At 41.4% G+C, this 13,472-nt stretch overlaps 2 protein-coding genes across 2 annotated transcripts; one reads left to right on the top strand and one right to left on the bottom strand.

Moving 5' to 3' along the window:
- Positions 1-17: 17 nt before the first annotated feature.
- LOC124073706 (pentraxin-4) lies at positions 18-5,640 on the bottom strand. The gene is made up of 5 exons (XM_046416118.1): positions 5,245-5,640; positions 4,927-5,107; positions 3,792-3,970; positions 1,635-2,728; positions 18-1,352 (listed from the first exon to the last, which is right to left on the bottom strand). Exons 2-5 carry the CDS (start codon positions 5,050-5,052, stop codon positions 682-684), a joined length of 2,070 nt encoding a protein of 689 aa, XP_046272074.1. The 5' UTR covers positions 5,053-5,107; positions 5,245-5,640; the 3' UTR covers positions 18-681.
- On the top strand, positions 5,608-12,466 carry slc2a6 (solute carrier family 2 member 6). Its single transcript, XM_046416119.1, has 8 exons — positions 5,608-6,333; positions 7,143-7,414; positions 7,899-7,995; positions 8,217-8,316; positions 8,951-9,144; positions 9,382-9,557; positions 9,734-10,005; positions 10,799-12,466. The coding sequence occupies exons 1-8, from the start codon at positions 6,280-6,282 to the stop codon at positions 11,125-11,127; spliced, it is 1,494 nt and encodes a 497-aa protein (XP_046272075.1). The 5' UTR covers positions 5,608-6,279; the 3' UTR covers positions 11,128-12,466.
- The last annotated feature ends 1,006 nt before the right edge of the window (positions 12,467-13,472 follow it).

Consider the following 13,472-nt stretch of genomic DNA (forward strand, 5'->3'; position numbering starts at 1 on the left):
AATTCAAGGTACTTGTACCCTGCTTGAGTATTTTCTTTTTATGGAACTTTATACTTCTATCTCAATACATCTCAAAGACAAATATTGCATGTATTACAACACATTTGTCTGACAGCTTTAGTTACTCACTTTTCAGATTAAAACTTTCCATACCCTTCTTGTCTGTAGCTGTAAAATTCATTGTGACAAAGCTGAAAAACAGGCTGTTTTTCTAAATCCATGAACAGCTGACATTTTAGAGATACACGGTTCTCACAGGACAGCCATAAAAATATGATGTTCTTACACAATATGATGCATTGCTGTATAGTACACTATCCACCAGTATAGAGTAAAAAGTAGCTCAGCCTTAAACATGTACAGCACCAAGCCTCAACATACGATTTAATAATATCAGTAGCAGTAATATCAATTGAAAAACATCAGCTATAACAGCAAAATAAGACATTTTACTGCACAATGAGTACTTAAATGTTTGATACTTAAAGTGAACTGTGAACTTAAGAGAACTCTGCTTGTATAGCTTACTCATAAAACATTTGAATACTTCACCACTGCTATCTTCAAGTTCAGTTAGTGAACATTTAGAAACATGAAACAATAAAATAAAACAAAAAATGTTTTTATTTTGGCTGGTTAACAGGCAGACAAGTAAGAGACAACTAACATATTCTGCCAATATTATATTTTGAAATGCACACAGTGCTCTAAACATTCACATGCCACCTGCTGCACCTCGCCATGCACCTCTTTTATGTCCTCCATGCCAAGCACCACCCCTCTGGGCACACCTCTTCCCTGTGCCACTCCTTCCACCTCTGAAGGACTCAGCACCCGGTTCCACACCCTGAACCCTGCCATCTGCCCAGCAAAACCCTCTGCAGGGTCAAACCCTCCACCAACAGCATCTTGCTCCTGACCCAGTATCACTGATCCACCTCCGGGAATCTCCCAACCCTTTCTGAAGTTGGAGCCTGCGGACGTGAGATGCCAGTCACTGTAGTGCCAGAAACGGCCCTGGATGGATGACCAGACAAAGCAGAAGTGGTGCCAGCGAGTGTCCAGGAGCAACGAAGCAGGGAGACGGCGATAGGCAGGGTCACCAATGACAAAGTCCAGGGAGAGGGAGGAAGAGGAGGACGCAGATGAGGCAGAGGAGTGGCGTCCATACAGAACTAACTGGTTGTCATTGTCATCTGTGGCATAAGAGAGCAGGGTGCCGACTTGTGATGCCTCCACACGGAGCCACAAACACACAGAGAGTTCAGGAAGGTCAGGGAGAGTCAGGGAGAAAGCGACGTAGTTATCTGCTGAGGCCGAGGGGAAGACCAACATGGAGTCCACATTACAAACTGTATAGAGGAAGAGAGAAGGTATATTCAGTGTAAATCTCATTGTTGTTTTTTATAATTTCTTTAAAAATTCGTATTAAGTATTAGATGTTCTGGTGGGCAGATTCTATTAGGCAGGCTAGCTGTTTACTCCTGTTCTTTATTTCAAGTTAAACTAACCTACTGCTAACCTGCCACGGACTAATATCTAATGAACATTTACTAATGATTAATGAATTCAAGATCACACATACCAAACCATAGCAAACCAAACCCTTAGTAGGCATTCTAACTTTTACTTACTGGTTGCATCCTTTTTGGGGACTGGTCTTGCAGGGATTTTGTGCCTCACAGGGAGCCCTAGGAGGTTGTGGATCACTGAAGACTCCACTTTTGTGTTACTTTCTCCCTCCTCTCCTCCAGGCCAACCACTCACCCTGGGCTGATAAGACTCAGACTCGAGCCAAGGGAGAGCACCTGAAGCCTGGGGCTGAGGAGCCTCTACGTGAGTCCTGCTCTGTCTCTCTTTGGTGGGTTTGAGATGGGTCGCGATGGGTTGATGATGACTGGTGTTGTGTAACTGATGGTGTCTCTGACCATACAATTGAGACTGGGATTGTTGTTTGACCTCAGGCTGGATCTGGGCATGAGGATAAGGCACACTATGGAGAGATTGGAGCCGCTCCTCCTGGCCAGGGTAAGGCCTTGTCTGAGCCTGCACCTTGATCTGTGACTGGGGATGATAAAAGTCTGGCTGGGGCTGGAAATCTGTGGATCGGGCTTTAAGATTTGCATAAGGGATGTGCATCTGTGGATGAGATTCTGGCTGAGGTCTTGACTCCTGGGTGTGATGTTTGGGGTGGTTTGGTGTTGCTTGGTGTTGTTGAGGTTGTAGGGGATTTCTGCTGTGAGCTGTTGCCTGTGAGTGATTATCATTCTGGGAATAGATGTTATCATCTGGTCTGGGTTGGGTATGTCCTTCCAGAATCCTTCTAGGCTTCCCTCCTCTATGTGTCTGGCTTCTCCCATAGTGTTCCTGAGGTGTGATGTTGGAGTTGTGGGGCTCTCCTGTTCTCCACAATCCTCTGCTTTTTCCTCTTCCATTTAACTGCAGGAACTCACTGAGCCGGCCCTCCAGCTGGGTCACACGCAACGCCTGGTTTTTTAAGGATTCCTGCAAGCCTTTCAGCCCTATGAGCAGCTCATCACGCTGGACCTGAAGGGCAGCCAACCTTTCCTCTTGGCTCTGGAGTTCCAGGGTAAGGTTGAAGAAGTCTGGACTGGGATCAGGCTTCTGTTTCTGAACATGGCGGCGGTTCTCCCTCATGTTCCTCTCCATCAAAGCCAGACGTCCCTCCATTCGCTTAATCTTCTTCTCAAGCTTCCTACTCCACTCTCTGGGATAATAATTAACATAAGAGCATATTTGTTAATAAGATAGTTCTTACTGTTGTGTTGAAAATGTGTCATGTCATAAATCAGGCCTGTTCCAGTTGTACTAACCTTAGACTAACCTCAGGCAAGATGGATGTTTGTAATGATGTTCAAAATCATGCAGTATTATCCAATTAACAAAACTGACCTGGAAAATATTTCAACATATGGAAAGACGTATACACTGTATAGACAAAAGTATCCAGTTACACCTTTTTATGGGCCTGTTTTTCAGAGTTGAAGTAGGCCACTTCCTCCAATGAAGGGAAATCTTAATGTTTCAGCATATCAAGACATTTTGGACAATGCTATGCTTCCAACTTTGTGCCAACAGTGTGGGGAAGGCCCATTTCTATAGCAGCATGACTGTGCCCCAGTGCACAAAGAAAGGTCCATAAAGACATACATAGATGAGTCTGGTGTGGAAGAACTTGACTGGCCCACACAGAGCCCTGACCTCAACCCCATCCAGCACCTTTGGGATGAGCTGAAATGGTAATTGCGAGCTTTTGTCCAAACAAAGTTCATACACCTATTTTCCATCACTCATAATATTTATTATGGTAGATAAAATAATATATTTCATAATGTATGAAAAGCATGTAAGTGGTTAGTTCTGAAATTTATTGGCATTGTAATTTTTCATTTATATATAAGATTTGCATAGTAATAATATATTTCTGTTGCATATGAATAAGAAAGGTATATAGTCAGATAATGATTATTTATTATTTTCTAACCCTACTAAAATGCTTACTGAATCCCAAATTCCAAGTATGCATTTGCATATTTCATTTAATATTTAATTTTGATCTAATCTAATTCCTGTCATTTTCTGAGCTGAACTACAGTCAACTGGACTTACCTATTTCAAATTGTGCTTTTTACCTCTTCTCCAGTCTACTTTCTACTTTTCAAGGTGCCTTTACTTTCCAAATACAACCAGTAGGAATTTATCTAAGAGCTCATATAAGCTCATATATTTTTTACACTAAACCCTCAGTATTTTATATCCAAGGCTCTAACCTGAGACCATCTATCTCCTGTGTTGTGCTCTCCTTGAGATGTTCGAGATTCTGCGACATGTGATGCCAGTGGTCACTCAGGGCCTGAATATGGCTTCCCAGCTCCCCCGAGAAGCTTCTGTTCTGGTTCAAGGCCAGCCTGTCCAAACGGGCCTGGGTCAGTTCCTGGAACTGCTGGAACTAACAGAAAAAATGTGTTGTCACAAGCAGTTCTGCAATTGCTTGGTATCTGACTGGAAGGTCAGGAAAATACGTAAAACCTACAGAGGAAGAAAAAACACATATTGCATGTTTGTGATGACTTTTCCTCTTGAATAATCATCACTGATGCAAGGAGCTTTTGAGTATTTCAAGTGCCAGCGATAAGGGGATTAAAGCTAAAGTGTGTAACATATGTATGACTTGTAAAACCTGAGTTTTATATGTTTTTGAGACTAATTGTTTATTACTGTCAAAAGCCTGACATAAAACACCTTACAAATACATTTTAAAAATGTAATCAATGGGTAGACGAAACACATCAAAACATATATGGAGTCAGAAACTGCAGAGATGGCAGCTATTCCTACTCAGCTAATGCTGGGACCTTTTTGGCAGGATTAGCATTAGTTTATCTGTTACTTTTTTTCTCATTTGTGCATTGCAATGATTTAAGATTTAGCTACTGTCTTATCAATGTGCCGTAAAAACAACAATTATAAAGATGCTGGATCAGCAAAACTGATTTTCAATCACAGAAAACAAGAAGCCTCATCACCTCATCCAGCCTTAAGTAATCACTGTTTGATTTTGGCTGACTGATGTTGATTTTAGTCCTTTTTACATTTTACATACTTTCCCTCACCAAACATACATGTATCTATGGTATAACAAATAGGGTTTATATCCATAGATCCCAGAGTTAATGAAGACTTGATAGTGGCCTGTATCCCAACAGTTAGGCTAGCTGTCTTGCTGTTGTTTTATTGAAGTCCTGATGTGGCCAACATTTACACAGTTAAAGGAATTTGCTATGAAAAAATAGGCTACCGACATGATATAACAGCTTAACAACGTAATTAATTAATTAATTAATTAAAAAGCTGCTGTTAATGACACACAGGTACACAGATGTGCTCAGTCTGAGCTAAACCGACCTGCTCGTTGAGTCGTCGTAGTTTCTGGGACACAGGATCAACTCTCTGCATCTTTACAGGATGATTTTGTAGGAGAAGCATTTGGACCAGGATCAGGGACCAGTAGCCAAACCTGAGGCAGCCCATGGTGCAGCAGAGCTGGAACAAATGGAGAAGGGAGCCTGGGTCCTTGACTGGATGTCTGAAGGTGAAGGAAAAAATAGAAGAAAGAAGAAATACATAGTTGAAAAGGGCTGGTCTTGATACACACTGTACACACTAATAAATGCACACACTCAGCACACAGAAGCACACCCACAAGATGGAACAAGAACACACTTTCCATTTTCCACAACATCGCTGGGGACCTCAGAGGAAATGCAGATGGTTTTAACAGGTAGTCAGCTTCTTTCTGCAACTCTTTCACTCCTGCATGAACAAAACACAAGGAAAAGAGAAATAAACTGCTCGAAACAATTTTAAAAAATTGATATTGGTTATAACGTTAACAAGCCAAACACTAATACACATTTACATCAGTTTAGTGTGTGTGCTTTAATATTTGTGTGCATGTTTGTGTACTTGGTAATCACGCAGCAGTAAATTTTATGATGTGTGGGCTGGTGGGGAGGCAACCTGTACTTTCCTATTGGCCTTGACTCAGCTGCCAGGAGATCTGTCTCTCTGCTTCTTCTGCTTTCTCTTTGGCTGTCCCAATCAAGGAATCATTGTGCTGATCCCTTCCTTCTGCTTTCTGTGCATGAGCGAGTTGCAACATTAGGGTTTTTTCTTTACTAGGGACTTTAATTTTCATTCTTGTCTCCAATAATCTGACTAAAATGTTTTTTCAAAGTCAGTGTTGGTTCATTTGAATCTGTCAGTAGACAGTATTTTAAGTCAGCAATCTGTGACAGTTCTTATTCTATAAATGTAAGATGAGACTAAAATGCTCCAACTCATAATTTTGAGTTGCAGTCTAATGTATTTAACTTTTCAGTGTTACCACAAGTTCAACTCAGTTTCACAGTGGGAAAGTTCAGGGTGAACTTCAGCTTTTAGTTTCCTTTTCTCTTTGACCACTTGACATGCGGTCAGCCTCGGTCAGTTTCAGTCTGTCAGCCTGAAATCCTTCACTCCCTCTAAAGAGGAGGATCAAGTTCATCACTTGAAGAGAGTAGAAATTATCCAAGAGATGATCGCCTTCATTGGAAGCTTCACTGGAGCTTGATGGATTTTTTTCTCTTGCAGGATTTTTTAGAGGGCAGCCGTTTTTGACTTTAATAGTATTTCATCCCTCTGCGAGGACAGCAAACATATCAGATCCAGCAACACATCATAAATCAGATACCTGTGACAAAAGCTCCTGCTGCAGTCATGGGTGAAGAGACTCCCCTGCTCAACAAAAGACCAGCATCACCTGAATCCAAGGTTGGAAATATTTAACTTGCTTTAACTTATTTTTAAACCTCAATTGCTCACAGTTTTGCTCTGTGATTGACTGAATTATTGATTTAAGATGCACATGAAAGATAAATTCCTCTCATTCATTTAAGGATTACTGTTTAACTTGTGTGAGGAAGTAGGACTGTAGTGCTCATTTTGCTCTTAGATTAGTTAAACAGTTTCACATGTGAAATGTCTGGTAACTAATGAAATTTTGCATAATGCAAGCATTTTCAGCTGGGGAGAAGGAAGATGAGCAGTTCGATGTTGTTGCTCAGTTAGTCATGGAATTCATGGCATAATAGTCCAACTTAGAATAGACGAGAACTAGTTTGCTTTGTGCAGACTGATTAGATCTGATCAAAGAGTTTGGGAACATGAGGAGGCAGACTCAAGGAGACCTTCAAAGACGTAAAAGTGATTTATTTGCAATCATCATCATCATCATCATACATCATCTTTTTCCAAAGAAACTAATTCTAAGATAACATTAAACCTATAGTGTTCTGAACCCCACTGATGATGTCACATAAAAGCAGGAAGTGTTTGATTGACCCTCTAAAAGTCTTGGGAATGTATTATGAGTAGTAGTAGACGTGCAGAAAAAGCAATCTGACAGAAAACAGAAATGAAAAGTGATGTGCAGGCAGTTTAAATCTTGCAGAATGTATTGTGACTGAACGTGCCTAAGTCAATTCTGTAAGTGCAGCAGGAACAACTATGACAGAAAGTATCTCCTGTATGTACACTGTCCATCATGTGAGTTTTAATGCGTTCACGTCATTCCACCCCAGGCTAACAACTCCAGACTGTTCCTCGCCGTCTTCTCGGCTGTTCTGGGAAACTTCAGTTTTGGTTACTCCCTGGTCTACTCATCTCCCGTCTTGCCAAAGCTCAAAAGCCCCGATGCCGACCCCGGGCTCAGGATGGACACAGAGCAGGCTGCCTGGTTCGGCTCGATCTACACACTGGGAGCGGCGGCTGGGGGGCTGGGTGCCATGCTGCTCAATGACATGATTGGACGGAAACTGAGCATCATGGTGTCAGCAGTGCCGTCGTCTATTGGGTGAGTCTCAGCAACAACATACAGCCGCCATTCCTGTCATTCATCTACATGAATGACAGGTCAGCTTTCATTTATACACAGAATAAATGACCACTTTGGAACTCTGGAGGACATCTGTAGCCCCTGCTGCTATCCCACCCCACCCAACCACCCCTCACCCCCCACTCCCCGTACAAACACACATCACCCTCCCTCTCCCTTCCCTGACAATCACCCACGGAACATTGCACTATGCAGCCATCTTGCACAGAAACTTCGCACTACTCTTTCATTTGCACACTACTCTTCTCATTTGCACATTACGGCTGTACATCTGTAAAAAACAGAAACTGGTTTTCAAAAGGATGAAATTCATTAATGGTTCTTCAGTGCATACCTTTGTTGTACATTCTCTCTGTTCTGAATGAAGGGACATATATGTTGTTATACTCACAGACGTGTGATGATGTGTGAGTCTGCATATTCTTTCTGTTTGTATGTGTAGGTACATGCTGCTTGGAGGGGCTGTGAACCTGTGGATGCTTCACGTGGGCCGTTTCCTCACAGGGGTTGCTGGGGGGATGACAGCAGCTTCCATTCCTGTAGGTTACCATGGTTACAAAATCTTTTTTTTGATACGAGGCTTTGTTTTACAAAACACAGTTTATAGCCCTTTTTTAATCACAGAGTTAATGTGGCAACAATTAATGAAATAGTCAAGATGTTTGATTTGAATGTTTTTACTCTCTTGGATTTTTTACCTGAATTCATACTGCATGTGTTCATGTGAGTATGTATGTGTGTCTGTGTGTTTATGTCACAGGTTTACATTTCAGAGATCTCCCACAAATCAGTGAGAGGGGCTCTGGGATCGTGCCCCCAGATCACTGCTGTGTTTGGGACCCTATCCCTTTACGCTCTCAGTAAGAACAAATAAATACTGCTGCATAAATACTAACGTACAATGTCTTTTTTGAACACATTTAGTTGAAACTGTTGTTGAGCAGTTGTAGCTGACGATTCATGACATGTACCCTGCATTTTGAGCTTAATTTTCCATTTGTTGGTGTCTTTTTGTTATTCTGGCTGGTTACTAGCTTAATGTGGATAACACTGGATAATGTGGTATTGAATGAGGAGTTGTATACTTACATTATACCAAATGTTTCCAGCAGTGCTCACAAATCCTAAATTTTGAACAGAAGACCTAAATTTTGGTCTTCTGTTGCTATAACTTTAGTGAGAGAGTGAGGAAGGAAATCAGCATATATTAACAAAACATGATGCGAATAAAAACCCAAATATGACCTCCTCTGTGAACATGTGAACATTCTGCCTGAGTCTCATCAGGTAGCATTTGAATGGCTGCGTGATGCATCTAAGAGATAACAACAACAGTGCCTTGTTCACCTGCCCGCACGTGAGGAAATATTTTCAACATTTGTAGAGGAGCAAATTTACCTTAACAGCAGCCTCCACAGAACTGAATGTAATGTAGCCATGAGACAGGGTGGCACGCTGTGCTATCATAATCTCAATATCACATATGACGTACAGGTCTGGTGGTACCGTGGCGGTGGCTGGCAGTGGCAGGGGAGCTGCCAGCTCTGCTGATGGTTGTGCTGCTGGTATTCATGCCCAGCTCCCCCAGGAGACTCCTCTCTCTGGGCAGAGAGCAGCAGGCTGAGAAGGCCCTCCGCTGGCTGAGGGGGAAACACTATGACACACACACCGAGCTCCTGGCCATCCAGGTAGGGGGCATAACTTTCATAATGTGTTTCTAATAACTTAAAGCGGCAGACAACTGGGGTAAAAAGAGATAATCTAAACTGACACAATAAGTTTAAAGAATGAGTTAGATGAGGTTTAATGTTGGTATAAACACATACATTGACCTCAGTGATATATATATGTACATATAAATCAGTACAAATGCCTATGGTGATGTTTATGTTTATGTTTATGATGCTGTGTGACTCCCAATACAGCACAGCATCAGCACACAGTGTAGAGTGACATGGTCACAGCTGGCCACACCCATCTACTATCGTCCAATATTCATCTCAGTGGTGATGCGTTTCCTGCAGCAGATGACAGGTGTCACGCCCATCCTGGTTTACCTGGAGCCCATCTTTTCTCAAAGCCATGTCCCTCTGGAGCCCAAGTTGGTTATCTGTTATTTATACATTTATCAATTTCTTTTCCTTATACTGTCTGTTTACATGATGATGATGCAAATTTAACTTACCTACCTATCATGTCACAAGCATTGTGCCAATCACCAACTACAATATCCAGGATGTCCCACCTATGGATCTATTCTTGTTCCATCTCTGTCAGGTATGATGCGGCCCTTGTAGGTGTGGTTCGCCTCTTTTCTGTTGTCATAGCAGCCTTTTTAATGGACAAGGCAGGACGCAAAGCCCTGCTTTACGTGTCGAGCATGCTGATGTTCCTGTCCAGTCTGACTCTGACCATGATCTCCCACACCACTGCCTGCCCTCCTGGCCCCACCGCTCCTAATATCACTATGAGTTTGGACTACGTCGCCCACAGTGGAAACACTGCAGCAAGCTTCATTCCTGTCATCAGCACCATGGTGTTTATATTCGGTGGGTGGTGAAAGCATTTCATTTAATTGAAAAGCCATGCTTTACATAATCACACCTTTGCTTTTGACAGATTTTCCCAGTACTTTGGTTCAACAGAAAATACCTGCAAAACTAATTACATTCCTTTCATTCTCAGCTGTACTGTACTGTTTAGTGTTATTAACGTCCGTGTTAGCTTACGAGCTTGGTAAACGTGCTAAATTTGAATACAATAAACATTATACCTGTTCAGTATCAGCATGTTAACTGTGTCATTGTTAGCATAGACACAGACCAGCTAGCATGGCTGTAAACTCCTATATATTATATTTTACATTGCCCAGGTACAAGCCAGCGGTAACGTTGTTGGCTTGATAACCTGTCAAAAATGTGTTTTTGTATTCAACAAAGCATGTGCTATTTGGTGCAAATTATGCTTTGTCTTGTCCCCACAAGTTAAGAACTCTTATGTCCTCAGGTCATTTTGTTTTACTTACCTCTCGAACCATCGTTAACTGCTGCCTATTTACATGTCAATGCCGATGTCTTCATGCTCGTGAAAACTGGTATTTTGACTTGTTTAAATTGGTTTCAGTGATCATATTTCACTGAAATGGGAAAACTTATCAGACATTTCAGTGTGGTTATTTGGTGCCACTTACTAACAAATCAGTTTAGCTTCTATTTCAACAAAATGCACCAGTGTGATAAACCTCTCACAAAGTTGTGTGTCTTAGCATAACTCTTTGTGCTTTTATTCTACTGTCTACTTATTATGAGCTGCTTTGTCATCACATTGTTGGTTGTCACCTAGGATACGCCATGGGATGGGGTCCAATCACGTGGTTGCTGATGTCGGAGGTGCTGCCACTGGTTGCTAGGGGTGTGGCTTCGGGTGTATGTGTGACTGTCAGCTGGTTGACGGCCTTCATGCTCACACACGCCTTCACACACCTGGTGGACAAATATGGCTTGTACGTGCCCTACCTGTGTTTTATGGTGGTGTGTGTGCTCTGTCTGCTGTTCAACGCCGTGTGCATCCCTGAGACTCGCGGTCGCTCACTGGAGGAAATTGAGAACTATTTCAGGACAGGACGTACGTTCACCATCGTCAGGAGTCATTCCACATTACAGTCGAGCTGAAGCCTAAAGGTCCCCTTTATCAAAGAATACGTTTTTCCAGTGGTGTACCTCTAAAACAGGCCTACTGTCTCCTCCTCCTCCCACTGTTACTTTTGACTTCAGGTTCTCAGCAATAGAATATGCAACTTGCATGTTGTGACAACAGTGATGAACATGACAGAACACCACAGATGGAGCCTGCTTTTTTCTCTTGCATGCAGCCATGGAGCTGGCACAGTGATACATCCCAACATGTCCAAAAGCAGTATGCACAGTGTACTACAACATGTGCAGACCTGTACCAACAGAGGAAGATTGTTTGTCAATTTCTTGTTGAGCTCTTCACAAACATCAATTTGAGTTTTGCATTTGATGGCGGTGGTTGCTGCCATGCCCAGTGGTTTTATATGTGGGGGTCTGGGGAGGTTCTGAGTGGTCCCCAGTAAAAACGGGAGTGCTTTATTTTCACTAGAAATTCATGAAAAAGTTTGAGAACCACAGGCCTATTCTATTTGGCTGTCTGTCGGATTAGCTGTCCACACACTCCATACATATTGCACAAGCTACTGTGTTAGGACTGAATACCATTACACACAGTCTCCCTGTGTCTCTGGGCACAAAATGATTCATTCTGTACAGCAGGAAAAACAAGTTATTAGCTTATGAGCATCAATAGTGGGACGAACAAGAGACTGTCACTGACATAGTCTCATTAACATAAAACCTAAGCAAAAAGACAACACAGCACTATCGAGTATGAGTTTCTGTGGGTGGTGCCAATTTTGTTGCAGGTTGGGTTAATATTTTGTTTTAAATTATGGCTTTTCAAAATGCAACAACTGAATGATTCAGATTTCTTTTAATCAGACTGTATATGCTACGCTGACTGACAATGGACTCCAAAACATCAGCTACATAATCTAAATACACAGTATGTAAATATATAAAGCGAATAGATCATATAATAGTCTTATAAGTCAAACAAAGAGGTTGTCAGCTGTCTGAAGAAAACAGGTTCATCAGATTTTCTCTGCCTGAAAAAGGAGACAGGAAGTGATGTGTCGTCGGCACACACTGGTGACTCAGCGGGCCAGGTCACATGCTGCAGTGTGTGTGTTCTCTCACTGTCCTATGTTTGAGACTGACTCACAGCCAGCGATGTCTTCCCATCCTCCTAGTTCAGCATTGTGTAGCCTGATCACAGGCAAGAGAAAAGCTTCAAAACAGCATTAGTGTGTGAATGTTTAGTTTATAAAAGCCAAGACAATGCACTGGAACATGTACCATTTTCATGACAGGATATGTCACTCATTAGATTACGGGTCGTACAGTGTTATCACTCCAGCAGCTACAGTGGTGTTTGTAAATAAAAAATGATGTTTCAGGGATCAAATGCATAAGCAACAAAACAACACGTGTCCTCTTGTTCTGCCATCAGCAGCTGGTTTCAGTTGGGTTAACTGGCCCATAGTTTTTGCTTTTTCAGTTCTTTACACCTTTACACCATTTTGTCAAATCTTTTATCTACTATCTGCATGTGTGCTTCTATTTGTAATTGTCTTTGTGATTACTGATTTGTAATTTAGTTTTTCAATCAACAATCTGCCACTCATCTGTAGTAGCTGTCTGGACTTTTCATAGCAAACTATTGGGATATCTGTTGGGTATTTTAAGTTTTCTACCTTGACTATGTTGCATGTTTATTAGAGTAACTAATAAGACCAATAAAATAAACCATTTATTAGATAATACACTGTTTTGCCAAGTCCAATGGATAGACGTTGGCATTCTGTTGTCCTTGTCATCTGGAAACCATATTTCTGCTGGTTAAGCACGACACACTCCTGGAACAATTAGCTTATTTGCAGTAATGCCTGAAAGTGACAGCCGCCTAGACATAAATATTGCCATGGCAAATATGCTTCCCGTACTGTACCCTATGATTGTGTGCAATGCTATGCAGGTAATGTCACTCCAACAACTCATTTTCTCGTAAATCACATTTGTCCTTTCCTTAGTAAAACTTGTAAAACACACTGAGTTTGATGACTTATTCCTTTTTTCATTTTTTTAGAGAATACAAGACTCTTAAGATAGTTAAGTTACGTAGTAGCACATTAAATTGATTTATCTTCTTTTCTTTATATTTCAATAATTGAAAAATGCTGAATATTGGATCCAGCAATCAATCAGACTGACAACTGGTTAACCCAAAGTACATTCATGTATATAAATATATGTGTAATTTACTTTTACATGTCCTTTTGTTACTAAAATATATGACCTTTCTCAAGTAATGTTCATATGAGTGACATTCACTTTTACCATATATATATATATATATATATATATATATATATATATAT

Source organism: Scatophagus argus, chromosome 16, assembly GCF_020382885.2.
Source record: "Scatophagus argus isolate fScaArg1 chromosome 16, fScaArg1.pri, whole genome shotgun sequence".
Lineage (NCBI taxonomy): Eukaryota > Metazoa > Chordata > Actinopteri > Scatophagidae > Scatophagus > Scatophagus argus.